Source organism: Acanthopagrus latus, chromosome 15 (genome assembly GCF_904848185.1).
Source record: "Acanthopagrus latus isolate v.2019 chromosome 15, fAcaLat1.1, whole genome shotgun sequence".
Taxonomy (NCBI): Eukaryota; Metazoa; Chordata; class Actinopteri; order Spariformes; family Sparidae; genus Acanthopagrus; species Acanthopagrus latus.
The window spans coordinates 6,221,804-6,237,515 of record NC_051053.1 but is presented as its reverse complement, the minus strand read 5'-3'; the positions used below and the strand labels follow the sequence as shown (position 1 = coordinate 6,237,515).

General features: G+C 41.2%; 1 protein-coding gene across 6 annotated transcripts; it reads left to right on the top strand.

Moving 5' to 3' along the window:
- Positions 1–73: 73 nt before the first annotated feature.
- On the top strand, positions 74–15,482 carry ccar1 (cell division cycle and apoptosis regulator 1). 6 transcript variants are annotated; one of them, XM_037122612.1, is made up of 27 exons: positions 74–157; positions 1,253–1,417; positions 1,601–1,803; positions 1,911–2,063; positions 2,290–2,322; positions 2,932–3,128; positions 3,329–3,455; positions 4,071–4,190; positions 5,601–5,666; positions 5,799–5,991; positions 6,164–6,308; positions 6,409–6,564; positions 6,723–6,948; positions 7,365–7,478; positions 7,801–7,967; positions 8,803–9,013; positions 10,226–10,309; positions 10,416–10,604; positions 10,816–11,007; positions 11,117–11,344; positions 11,441–11,570; positions 11,853–11,941; positions 12,035–12,175; positions 12,341–12,461; positions 12,616–12,798; positions 13,462–13,667; positions 14,375–15,482. In XM_037122612.1, the coding sequence occupies exons 2-27, from the start codon at positions 1,306–1,308 to the stop codon at positions 14,453–14,455; spliced, it is 3,867 nt and encodes a 1,288-aa protein (XP_036978507.1). In that variant the 5' UTR covers positions 74–157; positions 1,253–1,305; the 3' UTR covers positions 14,456–15,482. The 6 variants fall into 6 exon arrangements, with proteins under 6 accessions (XP_036978507.1, XP_036978512.1, XP_036978513.1 ...); XM_037122615.1 differs by lacking the exon at positions 74–157 and adding an exon at positions 165–198; XM_037122616.1 differs by lacking the exon at positions 74–157 and adding an exon at positions 188–279.
- The last annotated feature ends 230 nt before the right edge of the window (positions 15,483–15,712 follow it).

The window sequence follows — 15,712 nt, the reverse complement described above, 5'->3', positions numbered from 1 at the left end:
AGTGGCTCACAGGGACAGAACGTATTTATTTGACAAGTAAACAAAGATTGATCACTTTATACACTCACTCACTCCTGCAGCAGGGATAGTTTTTTTTTTTTTCCCCAGCTCGCGCATGCGCAGTTTATGTCTACATTGGCCGGCGCAGGGGACATCGGTAAGCAGTGTTGACAATGTATTAATGATAACCTGTACGACGTGAGTTACCGTAACCATTTTGTGCAGAATTGAAGCATGACTTATTGACTGTATGCAGGAGAGTAGCTGCCATCAGTGAATGTGCGCGTTTGTACTTGTTAAACATCTGCTATTCAATGCCAACTGCCCAGGGCAAACGAACGTTTTTCGGGCCTCGCTTTCGACAACAAATCCAGCACGAGGCTAATCTGGCAACAAAGCTAACGACGTTCAAATGCTAAGCTACGTTTAGCTGCTACCATATTAAAACACAGCATGGCTGCTGTATCTGTTGACAGCAGCAATACATGATTTATGTTGTGAAGAAGGAGCTATACGGGAAACGTTTTAATTAGGTCGACAAAGCCCGAATAACACGGAGCTTTAGTTAGCTGCTGTTAACAACTTTAACCGCATTAGCTTGCTAGACAGCCGTCAAATGTTAGCTAGCTATCTGCCTGCGCTAGACGCTAGCATACTGTCAGTTAAAGTGGCTAACGGTAGCCACACTGCTGTCGATCTCTTCGAGGTTGCTGTGTCAGCATTTACTCATCTAACGCTATAGAGAACTGCAGAAATCAAGGGTAACTTTTTTTAAGTGCTTGCGTACCAATAAGCAATGTGTTCTTTCCCGTGGTAGGTTAATAGTATTGAGTTATTACAAGATAACCGTAGGATCCCAGCTAAAGCAAATGGTCGTTGTCGCCTATCCAGTTCGTGTAAATGGCATGCTAGCCAAATGAATGCGTCTTCAAATGTGTCTGTGTATTCTCTCAAATGTAAAATTCAAGGCAGCAAGTCAGTTATTATACGCACTCGCGACGTAACATATCTGTGTCTCCTTTGTACTGCTTCTCACATTTATAATGCATTGTTTTAGTCCTCATTGTTAACGCTTTGCTACCAGTGCACAGTGATTGGTTGTCTGTGAACCTTTGGAGCTGCCTGCAATTCATAACATTAGAATTTTGGTCGGCGATATGTGCATACTTTTAAGCTTTTCAAGGAAATGTGGCTGTGTGGTGTCTTTTAATAATGTAAAGGTATTTTATGATTGTTTTTATTTTGTTTTTAGTGACAAATATTGGCCTGGTTAGCAGAGACTGTCCTTAACCTGAGTGGTGAGTCATGGCCCAATTCGGGGGACAGAAGAATCCGCCCTGGGCAACTCAGTTTGCTGCCACAGCGGTGTCCCAGCCGGGCCACTCGGGACAGTCTATTGACCTCAACAGCCTGCATTGTAAGTATTGCAAACCAGATGCCCTTTCCTGTTTAATTCCCTATCATAATGTAATGCTGTGCTCTTATTATATGGACTTTATCTTTTTTACTATTTTCCTTGGTATCACATCATGAAAGAATATCCTATGCTACATCATCATTTTCCATTGAGTGTATTTTTTTTTCCCACACCTCCGTGCAGCTGGTGCTTCATATTCCCTCCCTACAGCACTTGGTGTGCAGCAGCCGTCTCTTCTGGGAGCTTCTCCTTCAGTTTACTCTCAGCAGTCAGCCTTGGCTGCAGTCTCTCTCAGCAACCAGTCTGCTGCAAACTATCAGCTGTCTCAGCAAACTGCTGCCTTGCAGCAGCAAGCAGCAGCAGCTGCGGCTGCAGCGCTACAGCAGGTCAGTCACTGCAAGGTAGCACCAAGCACACTCAGCAGTCTTGCGACAGTCTCATATAACTGTCTGATTCACTACTATCTCTCTCTTGTTCTTCTTAATGTATGTAGTCCCAGATAAATACAGCCCTCCAGCAGTATCAGCAGCAGCAGCAGCAGCAACAACAACAGCAACAGCAGCAGCAGCAGCAGCAGCAGCAACAACAACAGCAGCAACCTCCCCAGCAACCACCTCAACAGCAACTGTACAATGTACCTCATCAGGTGAAACACAGCCCCCCTTTGATTTATCTCATGTTTTGTTTTGGAGAGTCCCCTGCTCATACTAACCCTGGAAAATAAATAGGTTTAGAGGGATGAATTACATTGCTTCCTATATTGTCATGGCCTCCTATAGATTGTGATCAGTCAACAACTGCCGTTGGGAAAGTGAGCTGTCATGTCATGCAGCAGTCAATTTCATTTTTGGTATTTTCTGTTTTCTTCACAGCTTCCACAGCCACAACAAGCACTGCTTTCTCAGGTAATGTGCAAATAAAACCACACACACACACACACGCATCTTTGTAGTTTCAAAGTTGATGATCCAGTTTTGTCATTGGGATTGAAGGACGCATTTAATAATGATCACATGCATATATCTTCCTCTCAGTGTATATCCTTTCATAAATGCTTATCATGCTCAGGGTCACAGTGGGATGTTGGCATGTATTGCTTGAGATGCAGGGTACACCATATGTGCACCATCAGTGCTGTTAAGCACTCTGTCCAAGGCTGAACAAAATTATAGAATACTGCTTTACTCAGCCAATTTACTGATTTTTCTATCTGAGCACAGTCAGCAATGATGTGAGTCTGTTATGCAGATCTTCCTTTACTGTATTGTTTTATTTCTCCAACTCATTGCAAATATTGCGATTTTTCTCAAGGTAGAAAAAGCAAACCCCAAGACATATATGCCAACATCAGTCTTGTCTGTTTACATTCTACCATTCAAAACCTAAATCCATACCAAATGTTTTTATAGCTAATCATAGCTAATCCATCAAATGTCTCCCTCTGCATTAAGTTTGTGTGGCCATAGTTTTTACTGTTTCTATTAAGTAATGCAGCTTTTTTTTCCAACCCTCAGCCCCCTGTCGCCTTGCCCACCAGCCTTAGCCTGTCAAACCCCCAGCAGACAGCCCAGATTACTGTGTCCTACCCAACACCACGTTCAAGTCACCAACAGCAGACGCAGCCACAGAAGCAGCGAGTTTTTACCGGTGTCGTCAACAAGCTACATGACACTTTTGGCTTTGTAGATGAAGATGTCTTCTTTCAGCTAAGGTGAAAGAGAGAGAATGGTCATTTGATACTGTCTCTTCTTATGCCAGTGTTAGCCTTTCTCTGCCATTTCTCAGGCCATCAATTGGCACCTAAAACATACAGTTCTAAGTGATACATGCAGCTGTTTTTAAACCTGAAACTGATGTGCCCTGACATTTAGAGAAGTTAAAAGATGTCTGATTGTTTTGTTTTCTTTTTAGTGCTGTGAAGGGGAAAACCCCTCAGGTGGGTGACAGGGTTCTAGTGGAAGCTGTGTACAACCCGAACATGCCCTTCAAGTGGAATGCCCAGCGCATCCAGACCTTGCCTCAGCTTGCAAACCAGTCGGTGAGAACACTGAGAGATTGCACTTAGACACCCAGAAAGGAGAGGAAACTATTCTTCTGCAAATTTCATATTTTCTTTTTAATTATTAGTGTCATACAGTCAACACTATTCATGGTTTTTAAATTGCCCCATCTGCTTCATAAATGTGACAAATACTTTGTTTGGCTTTACCTCCAATGAAGGATTTACTTCCTTTATACTTACCATCTAATAATATTCACAGGATAGCCTTTACACATTTGTAATTTAAACCTCAGTTCCCCAGAATAACCCCCAGCCTATCCATTCCAAACATAGGATGCATTTTTTTTAGATCTTGCTCTGTATTTGTCAGTTTGCTTCAATTAATTTCAACCTGATCAGACAAAACATTGAAACACCTGCTGAACTGCTTCTGGGATAGAGGCTATAAGTTGACATTAATAACATCTGCTTGAATATTTACATATCTAAAAGTGAGATCCACAGGTTCATTTTAAATCCTGGACAGTTCACCTGGCCTAACTGAGGAGAGTCTTGATATATTGAAGTGTTTTGTTGCTTTCCCTTCAGATTGAATCCTTACCTTGTACCTCCCTGTCTTTTATTGACTGTTGTGTTCTCAATCCCTCCTAGCATCAGCAGCAGCCTCAGCCTTTACCTCAAGCTTCCCCACAGCTCGGCAGCCTTTACAATGAGCCAGGGATGCAGCTGCGCTACTCAGAAATTCACACGACTGCGGACAACAGACAAAATGTAACCCCCTAGCCCTGAATCTTACAGTTTTTGGTCGTTCTCCCTGCTCACTTTCTTTCTTTGTTTCCTGACTCTCTCGCTTAACGTATTCATGCTGAACACCAACTCTTAACTGCAGTTTTTGCTTGTTCTTTTAGTTTGCTGTCGTTGCCAAATGGATAGAACCACATTTATGTAGTGGTTTAACTATTACTTTCTTTATTTTAAGGAGCATTGATTTGTCTTAAAGAGAGACAATTTTTATATTATTGCTTCATTATACATTTTTGAATGTGCTTTTTGTGGTAGATTATATCCTTTTTAACGAGGATATTTATCATTTTTGTTTGGAAAACAGACTAATGTTTCTTGAGCTATTACTTTTGTTTCAGAGGTGTTTTGCACTTTGGCCTCCCTTATATTTAAATCAGTTAATCTTTCTACAGGGGACATTGCAGATGACAGGAACTTCAAGAAGCTTCTTAAAATTAGAATGCCTTTTCAGCACACTTTATTTAATGTCAGCAACATAGTGCTGCGTAAATCAAGCACTGTCAACCATGTAGTATTGCTTGACAATGTGTCAAATCAATCTCCAATAGCTAAATCAGTGCCTTAAGACCTTGAGACATAGAAGATTTTCACAGTGGCATTTGTCAAGGAGTTAATATTTCTGAATGTGGGGGCAATGTGGCCTTATGATTTAAGTGACCAGAGGCCCAGATTTGAAGTTAGCACCATCTTTTCCATTTAAAGTGAGCTGAGCATGATTTTCATTGTATGCTCACATGATGCATGCAATATCTTCAGAATATGCTGTTCAGTCATAAATGTTGTGACATGCAGCATGTGATTTATGAAATACAGCTGGTCCATAGTTTCTTATGGTCCTGACTACAGGCTATACATCAGACAAGAAACACAATGGAAAAGAACATGGACAACTTCTTAAGAGGGCAAATCTTTACCCTCAGTTTTTTCCAGAGATGGCTACACATTCTTCTCAATATCGGCCTTAGATTTTACATGTTAATCGTTAACCTGACATTGGTTTGATGTCCATTAAAATAGGAGCTAACAAATAAGTCAAGACTTGCACTCTGTCTCATATGAGACTCTGTTCTTCCTTTCAACATATAAAACATAATGTAAAAAATTCTTAAACAATTCCTAGCCATACTCCTGATCAGTCTTTGAGAATATACCTTTAACTCATCATTTGCTGGAAAATGGTGCCTTTATTTTCTTCACTCCAATGTTTTGATAATCTGATAAAAAGTTTGCTTCAAACAGGTCATACCCTGGATTATTACCTTTGTCAGATTCAGCTGAAGTTTGAGATAAAACTGTCATATAGCAAAACTGTACTGAAGAAGACCAGCTTTCTAGGTTGAGATTTTGTTTCACACCAGATGTTCTTTCATCCTACAGACTTTTCATTCAAGCAGACACTCAGAGCTTTCCCCAGCTTCTTTCTTTCAAGCAGCCCCTGACCAGGTTTTTGTACAGTTCATCCTGTTATTTGTTGAGCAGTCATTGGCATTTTAACTGAAGATTGCTTCAGGTCTCCTTTTAACATATAATCACCCCTTGTTCTGTTTTTTTTTCCCTTTATCCCCTCTTCTCCAGAGCCAGCCCCAAGCTCCCAGCATGATGAAGGCAGGCCCCACTATCCTGCAGTCGCTACCTCCCCCAAACGCGTTCACTGTTCCCACCCAGGCTCCCCCGCCATCCCTGCTGCAGGCCCAGCTCTCTGCTGCCTCTCTGGCGCCTCTCCTCCAAAACCCTCCTCAACCGTTACTCCCACAGCCTCCCCCTAAAGGTAAACTACTTAACAAAGAAATTACATGTGTCACGTAATATTGGATATAGTCCAGTATAGTCACTATTTTTGCAGCTATTTTGGCACATCTGTCCCATGTCAAAGCAATCTATGTGGTATTTTTATTTGGTTTAACAAGCAAGGGCTTAGCATTGTTTCCCTTGTCTCTTAGATGTGTTTTCTGGGGGTCTACTTCAGCCCCCAGTGAGAATGATGCCACAGCCGCAGCCTGTACGGCGAATTGAGCCCCCACCCCGTTTCCCCAGTCGCAATGATAGAGGCCCTGAGCTCATTCTCAGGACTAAAGAGGAACGCAGGTGAGATGGCAATAGAAATTACCTGAGTTTATCTTGTTTTTGACTCTAAATATGTAGTAATTACTCATCTTAGTGTTTTTTTTTCCCCTCAATTTCTCAGTCGAGACAGAGACCGTGAGCGCAGACGATCAAGAGAACGTTCACCCGCACGTAAACGTTCCAGAGACCGCTCTCCCAGACGCGACCGTTCACCTCGACGGCCTCGCAGGGTGGTTCCTCGCTACACCGTCCAGTTTTCCAAGTTCAGCTTAGATGGGTGAGTACAGCCTTGTTAGTGTTGTACTGTATGTCAACAATTCAGTGTTTGATAGTCAACTGTGTAGTGTAGTTTATACCAGTTTGTGTCTTGGACTTATTGTGGTCACCGAGCTAATAGCTAAAACTACTGTTAAATGTCCTCTATGGGTACTCCAGCTCCAGCTGTGACATGATGGAGCTGAGAAGGCGCTATCAGAGCCTCTACATTCCAAGCGACTTCTTTGACGCTGTCTTCACTTGGGTGGATGCCTTCCCCATGACCAGACCCTTCCAGTTTAGTAACGCCTGTAATTTCCACATCTTGCACAAAGAGGTGGATCCGCTGGTCAAGAATACAGCTGTGCTTGACCCTCCTGATGCCAACCACACGTACAGTGCTAAGGTATGACTGCCAATGTTAAATACATAGTACCAGTGTGTGGTCTGTAATCAAGACACATTAAATGGCCAGAAAAGTCACCTAGTGCATTTATTTAGTTAGGTTGTAATATCTACTATGTTTGAACAGTTTAAAGCTTGGTGTGAAGAAGCAGCAGATTAAAATGTTCTATTTGCATTAGCACTATTAGCACTTTGTATAGCTCTGATGCAGTATACAGTACATCAGAGCGAAGCCAAGTGTGAATGATAAACAGTGAGTCTAGTTTGAATTAGATGCTGGATTTGAAGTATCTAAATCCACTGCACTGAATAAAATGATGGACACAAAAAATGGGTTGGATTTCATAAATATTTGACTTAACAGTATTATATAGGATTATAGGCTTGATACGTAAATGCACTCTCTTTATATTTCAGGTGATGCTACTGGCTAACCCCAGTATAGAGGAGCTCTATCACAAGTCCTGTGCTCTGGCAGAGGACACCCAGGAAGTCAAAGACTCCTTCCAACATCCTGCTAGACTCATTAAGGTACATCACACTTTTGTTTGCTTGTGTTATGTGCAGGAGCTAACAATGATGTTAACTAACCTATTCCATTGCTGAGTATTAACAATGTAGAAAATCCTAACTGATGTTGGCCTAACCCTGTTGTGTTTTCTCCCGTGGTTGTAAATGTACATGCTGCTGACCTTTTTGTCTTTCTCTGTTTCTCTACCCTTTTGTGTTTTTTTTTTGTTGTTTTTTTGCTCTTTCCACCCTCCATACCGCTTTTCCATATTGTCATTCCCATTTCATCTAATTTATTGTACTCTGTGACTCTCTTTTGTACCCGTCTGTCTTTCTTTTTTAGTTTTTGGTGGGCATGAGAGGTAAAGATGAGGCCATGGCCATTGGTGGTCACTGGTCTCCCTCTCTGGATGGAGCTGACCCAGAGAGGGATCCCTCAGTCCTTATAAAGACAGCCATACGCTGTTGCAAGGCACTCACAGGCATAGACCTTAGTCTCTGCACTCAGTGGTAAGAGCTGTTAATTCTCATTGATATTTATTTTTCTCATTGATTGTGTTTCTGTTTAACTCTGCTGGTATTAAAATCTCAACTTGAGAAACTATGATATGCTGCATAATGTTACTAAATCTCATCCTGAACATGTTGGGTGATACTTTTTTGTTTCTTTTTTATATTAATGATTATTGTGTTGTTAATTTGCTACCTATAATTTACTATTTTTATTTATTGTGTTTGTGCAATGTTCCTTTTGGCCTTTTGTGTGTTGTTGTCTTGGCTCTCTCTTTCTGTCACACACTCTATACATATATGCATATTTTGTTGTGATGAAAAACCAAACGCATGGACTGTGGCTGGAAGCAGTAGCCTGGACCAGAAGACACTTTCATTACTTTGTTTTTTTAATTACTTTTCTGTTCTCTCTGTTAAATATCTTACATATTTAACTGGCTTTCACTGTCCTTTTGATTCTGTCTCTCTTCGCACAACCCTAATGTAGTGCGTTAAGTGTATCCTAGGTTAAATGCAGATCGCTCATCCATAATTGGCTGAAGCTATAATAGGGACGGATTTGGGGGTGTGATTTATTTTATGTGATTGTCTCGTCAACTTTCTCAAAATGGCTGCCGTAACCTGTGACAACAGTTGGAGAGCTGCAGACTGGGTCCATTTGTGTCTATGCTGTGTGTTGTATGGGAGATGGGTCACTGTAATGATGTGTACAATCATTCAGTGACCTCATGGGAGGGAGTAGCTGTAGAAGGCTCGCCCTAGCAAGGCTTGCCTTTTATACTGTGCCCTGACAGAATGTTTCTTTCCAATGCACCTTCTTCCTTTGCGACAGGTATCGTTTTGCAGAGATTCGCTATCATCGGCCGGAGGAGACACACAAGGGGCGGACAGTCCCTGCTCATGTGGAGACAGTGGTTTTGTTTCTTCCGGATGTTTGGCATTGTCTTCCTACCCGCTCAGAGTGGGAGGTGCTGTCACGGCGACTCCGGGAGCAGCTGGCTGAGAAGCTGTCGGCCGAGCGAAAGGAGGCGGATGGAGAACAGGCACTGAACCGCTAATCCCTCTCTTCTCATTTCCGCTTCTCACAGGAAGGCACAGGAATTACAAAAAAACAAACCCCAGATACACATCAGACACAAAGCACACCTCACCATTCACGCAGACAGACACGAACACAGGCAGATTATTGCTCCCACCAAACCTCACCTAGGCTTCTTCTGTTTACTCCTCCACCTGTCCCCTTCTCCTCTGCTCCAACTCCTCCATTCCTCCATCAGCACATCCACCTTCCCTCACATCCAGCAGACACATACAGTGGAAGCAGTGAGACTAGGTTGTGTTGTGTAGGCCCTGATCGCAACTGATAAAACAGCTTCCAGCACCTCACATGCCCCATAATTGGGTGCTAATCTGGTTATAATCATTCCTGACAATCCTGGCATTTTATTGTTCTTTTTTCTATACAATGCTTGCTTAAGATGTTTTGAATTTGGGTGCTTGGAAATTGGTGAAGCAATGGTTTCAAGTGGTTTTCACAAATTTGAGCCAGTGGTGATTTTGTTTTAAGCACTGGAATCGGCATTATTTATTTACGCTGGAATCTGTGGAGTCAGTTGCGTGTAAATAATGTATTTTGTTGTAGAAATGTGTGTTTTTATGATTTTCACATCGATTTGATATTGTCTGACTTCGAAAAGAGAACCTCCCCCAAGTCCTGCTTCTTGTCTGTTCTTGTTGTTGGATTCTACATTTTCATTTGGACTATATGTAGGATTTGGTTTTTCCAGGGCAGTTGGTTGGACAGAAGGACAGATGGCTCCTAACTGACGTAGGCGTATAAAACCCATAAATGGCAATACCCAATATCCCAGTCATAGTCCATGGTAGGGCCTCCCTATCCTCACTCCGTTTGGAGACCAGCTTCAGTTCACCTGATGTACCTACACTCCTTTTGGATACACCTCTCATTCATTTTTACCTTTTTTTGTGTTCCACAGATTGATTGATTGGCAGCTGGGGGGCATTTCTGTTGGTTTTTATAAGAGCTAGAGAGCTTCCCTGTGTACGCTTCAGTAGCAGTGGACTTAAACACAGTCGAGAGCTCACTAGGACGAGACAATGAAAGACAGATGTGACCTTGCTTCTTGCACGGATCAACTTTGAAGTTTACTCAGGCCTTGAATGGTGTGCTGACTGTTTGCTATCCCACCTCTTTCTCTCTCTGCCTGTCTATATCTTAATGATTTCCCGTCAAGGAGGAAGAGGAGAAGGATGGCGATGAATCGAAGGACGTTAGTACTCCCACTCACTGGGCTAAACTTGACCCGAAATCAATGAAGGTAACATCTAAGGAAGAAGCCTCTGCACTGGTAGAGATGAGAAAATAGACTGATTTCCCCGCTAACTTATTATATGTGCGTTTCTGACTTTTGTCTTCCCTTGTAGGTAAATGACCTGCGGAAGGAGCTCGATTGTCGCTCTTTAAGCTCAAAGGGGCTTAAGTCGCAGCTGATCGCTCGCCTCACCAAGCAGCTAAAGGTGGAAGAGCAGGTGGAGGAGTCCAAGGAGCCAGAGAAACCAGAGAGCAAAATTCCTGAGGAAGAGGAGCCATCTCGCACCGAGGAAGACAGAGAGGTACAGATTTTTAGACTTTACATGGATAAGATTCGATGTTATAAGAGTTATTAATAGTCAGTTTGTTTACTATGGCAAGATTAATGTGGATGCCTCCTTATATCGTGCAAATAAGCTATGCACTTGTTATTGCTGGTTTTGTCAGTCTGTTCAATACAAAAACACATTTTGGCTGAAATGCTCTTTTAACTGATGTTTTCTCCTCTGTTAGGAGGAGGAGAGGAAGAGACAGGAGGAGCTTGAGCGTCAGCGGAGAGAAAGGCGGTACATCCTCCCTGATGAGCCTACCATCATCGTACACCCCAACTGGGCTGCCAAGAATGGCAAATTTGACTGCAGTGTCATGTCCCTGAGTGTGCTGCTTGACTACAGACTGGAGGACAACAAGGAGCACTCCTTTGAGGTTAGAGCTGGTGGTCACAGCATTTGTTTTATGCTGCGATACAGAGTTGAATGCAGCCTACTAAGCAAGTGTATGATAACAAACTGATTCTGTTTGTCTCACAAACCAGGTTTCCCTATTTGCTGAGCTGTTTAATGAAATGCTACAGAGAGACTTTGGCTACCGCATATATAAAGCCCTTGCTGCTATTCCTGCCAAAGACGAGAAAAAGGAAAAGGAGAAGAAAGCCAAAAAGGAGAAGGAGGCTGAAAAGCGTGAAACAAAGAAGGAAAAAGAAGAAGAGAATGAAGAGCCAGCAGTAAAGAAGACCAAAGAGGATGAAGAAGAGAAGAGGAAGGCAAGCCTCTCAAACTAATCTAATCTTTCATTTACTCAGCAAATGATGATGATGATGTGTGTTTTCACGGGTTTTGTGACTTGTGGCTTTAACCAGAGTGATGAAAAGGCTGTGAAGAAGGAGCCCTCTCGAGATGAAGACGAGAACGAAGATGATGGCAGCACAGCCAATGCTGAGGAATATGACCCCATGGAGGCTGAAGATGCAGAAGATGACGATGATGATGGTACAATGCACTTACTTTTTCATAATGCACAGCCCAAGAGGTTATTGTTAAAGTTCCCACAATATGATTCGGTCAATGATGAGAAATCATGCACCACGCTGAGCCTGTGATGGATAACACTTCCACTGTTTCTGAGACCTTAAGATGGGAAAACATTGCTTTGAATTTTTGGAGATAACATTTTTTTGTGTGTTCCCACTGATTAAGCACACAAATAATGAAAAAAAAATACTTAAACCTTGATTCAAGTTCTATTATAACATCTCTGTTAATATTTCTTAGACAAGGACGACGACGACTCCAATGACAGAGACAGGAAAGACCGCAAGGATGATCGCAAGTCTTCAAAAGAGCGGTCATCTAAAGACAAGGTTGGTTAATTATTGTAGTAGGCATACATTTAAGACATTGATTTTGTAAAAATGTGGCTGTTGGTATAAATGTGGTTGTTGCTGTTACCACAGGAGAAGAAGCAGATGGTCACATACAACAAGGAGCTGCTGATGGCGTTTGTCTACTTTGACCAGAGCCACTGTGGCTATTTGCTGGAGAGAGACTTGGAGGAGATCTTGTACACACTAGGACTGCACCTTTCTCGTGCTCAGGTGAAAATACTAGCTCAAACAACGTAATCATGTCCATGGTTTGTTTCTCGATTCTTATTTACTTACCCACTCACTGAACTGCTTGCCTGCTGATGTTTCCGTTTCCTTCTTCTTTGAGGAAAGTTACATACAAATAATCAAACAATCTAAATGTTCTGTTTTCAGATTAAGAAGCTGTTGAACAAACCGGTGGTCAGAGAGTCTTGTCACTACCGTAAACTGACCGACAGGGGAAAGGATGAACCAGTTCCGTCCCTCAACGAATCCCAAATAGAAAACCTAATAGGTGAGCTGACATTGTTGTTTATGATTGGAACAGTTTTAAAGCTCCAATGACATAAAAAGTTTCATGAAATAAGTTACAGCTATTATGTCAGACAGCTGTTGTGGCTGAAATTCTTCATTACATTTCATGAAATTCTTCACATGTTTTCTCTCAGGTAACCGAGGACTACTTCCTGTTCTAAAAACTCGTTCTCAGTCAGAGCCCAGTGAGTCTGGTAATCTGATCGTGTATAATGGAGCCATGGTCGACATCGCCAGCATGATGCAGAAACTGGAGAAGAGTGAGAAAGCAAGAGAGGAGATAGAACAGAAGCTAATGGTGCAGGATTCTAAAATGGGTATGGGTTGAATTTCATTATACTGTATATGTTATCTTTGGAAATGATATCACGGTCTCGTGAGTTGCAGGCTACACTCTGTGTCAGTAGTCCATCTGGACAATGATCTGGCTCAATTTGAGCTTTGCTACAAAGAAGTCCTGTCTCACTTCATTCAGCATTCATCCTCTTGTGATGTATGTTGAAGTGTGGACTGGCACATTGCCTCATAAACAGTATAAAATAGTATTCAGCAATACTGCTTGTCATTGCAAGTGGTTAAAAGAGTAGTCCCACCAGGTCACCAGGAAAAACATGATAAAATATAATAAATACAATGATGTCTTTCCTCATTAACAATGCTAAACTGTAGAAGAAAAGTTCAGTTAAATGGTTCTATGACAGCTGACAGATTGTACTGATGATATGTATAATTTTGTACCACTTGTCAGAAGTTGTCATGCATGACACCTACTGGTAGAATTAAGTACTACTTCTCCAAGTGTTAGGACTGATAATAACAAAGCAGTGTAAAGAATTTTCACATCTGCCTAACACAGGTTAATAGTGATGCTTGAGTAGTAGAATTGTGTAATTTGGCCTGAATATTCCTCCTAATGCTCAAAATGCTTTATCGTTGATCCACTTTCAGTCTAGTAACATTGTTGTCATGTCTAATTCTAGAGGAAGATGCAAAGGTGAAGTTGCAGTTGGAGCAAGCCAACAAGGCCTTGTCGAGGGAGCTGGAGGATGTAAAGAGCAATCTGAGCCAAACTGAGCAGACTCTGAAGACTGTAGAGGAGCAGAAGACGATCTACCACGACCAGATTGTCAAAACGTCTAACACTTTGATGGCCAGCTTCAAAGGGCTGATGGCAGTAATCAAAAAGGTGAGTCATATGGAAAAAGCATCAAACTAATACTCAGCCATTTCTATTTCTTTTCTGCCTTCAGCAGCATTGATGAGCATTGGGAAAATATGGAGAGTTCAAAAGCCTGAGTGCTGTTTTTTAAATCTGTAATATCTTGGTAAAGAAAACACGAAAAAAAACCAACCCTGGATATGATGTCAATGCATAGACCGTAACATTGACATTTCACAAGTGAAGCATCTGTTCTTCAGCAGCCACATTAATGATACTATTTAGAGTTGTTTTGCCAAGTTTCCTGCATGTGTTTGAAGCATAAATACACATTTGCAGCTCATTTAGATTAAATAACAAACAACGAAATATGGTTGGTCATTTGCAATTCATTTGGAATTTCTCCTTGACAAATTATAAACATGGCAGATTCACATGGGATTAAGATCACAGCTGACCTCTAAAATGATTACAAATGACTTTAAGTCCTGAGATAACACTAGGATTGCTGTACAAAATAGGGCTTGTTTTATATCACATAGCACCAGTGATGTTATCAGTCACATTGTTTTCTTAATTTGACACTAGCTCGGACTAAAATGTATTTGAAAAGATAAAGGTGCGATTCACAAGAGTGAAACAGGCTGGTCAAAAGTGACCAGGTTGCTTATTCTGACACAGCAATACATGAAATCAGTGTCTAAACTCACTGCTTGTTTTTCTTTATCTTTCAGGATGAAGAAGTAGACGAGTCTGGTGACGAAGCTGCTGGCGATCACATTCGGACATCTCAAACAAACGGCGCTGATGAATGAGTGACACATTTAAAATCGATGAAGCTAATCTGTAACACTGAGTATCTTAAAATCTGTAAATATTCACTAACAAGTATGATTTGGCTGTGTTTCATTTGGACCTATTGTTTCCCAGGCATGTATAAACTACTTACTTAGTTCCCTTGTGTTAATTAGAATTCAGTTTTATGTGTACAATACATTTGTTCCTGAAGAGTTACATTTCTTACCTAGAATGATTTTAACTATGACAAAGCTTTGACACGCTTATTTTCATAGTTCTAAATTATGATCAGTTGCTAACATTTTTTTTTTTTTCTTTTTGTCATTGCTCTAGTTTTGTTATGGCCAATGACATGCTACATTGTAGATCTAAATGCCAGTATGTATGAGTTGTACTTTTCTGTTTTGAGATTTTTGTTTTTCTAATGAGCAATAATGATGCTATTTATGTGCAAGAGAATTCGTTAAAAAAAAAATTATATTTAAAAGAAACTAATTTTAGAAGGAAACAGGTGGGAAGGGGCTCCATGTGGTTCAGACAGAATTTCTATGTAAATTGTTCTAATCTGCTGTTTAACCACAACTGTGTTCAATAAACACATTCAGTTTGTAGTACTTTTTGTTTTGCTGAGTTCTGCAGGTTTTCTTTCTTTCTTTTTTTTTTTTTTTATTATACACATGGCTATGCATGGTTCCTGCCTCTCTTGGACCTTTTCGCTGCCGGCACCTCCCGACTGTACCCGCCAACTGCTGCGCTGCCAGTTACAGTTTTTCATGTTTCACTGTGGCGAGCGTCTGTCTTGTTTTCTGAAACTACACGTGAACCAAAAGATAAGCTCAACGAATGTGTTTTCTCCTTGAATGAATCGAAGAAACTTGAACACTTTGAAATCCATCTCTGAACTGTGTGCGTTGGTGTGGGTTGTTCTAGAACTGAGGCACAATTACATTCGAATGTGCTCGAAAGAAGGCAGTTTTATTTTTCTATTGAAAATGTACACTATGGATGTCTTGTGCAAGAGTAAAGTGGTTCATTTTAACACTACAGTGTGTGTATACTTTATTTTTCCTACCTGTATTTACTACCATTGCATTCTAAGTAGCTTACTCTAAAACTACTGTTGGATAAGCGTTTGACTGTGCACTTGTTTACTAGATGAGTTACTGTTTTATACATCATATTAGTACTTAATATTGTTATTTATTTATATGTGAAGCACAGTGGAGCTAATCTGAATCTGATTATTGGGTGCGACCAGAGACCAGATACAGTTC

Excerpts from the sequence above, each read along its gene's own strand:
- ccar1 (XM_037122612.1), top strand. The coding sequence starts at position 1,306 with ATGGCCCAATTCGGGGGACAGAAGAATCCGCCCTGGGCAACTCAGTTT. Across the intron at positions 11,008-11,116 it reads ACAAGGAGCACTCCTTTGAG|GTTTCCCTATTTGCTGAGCT; the intron begins GTTAGAGCTGGT and ends CTCACAAACCAG. Across the intron at positions 12,462-12,615 it reads CCAAATAGAAAACCTAATAG|GTAACCGAGGACTACTTCCT; the intron begins GTGAGCTGACAT and ends GTTTTCTCTCAG.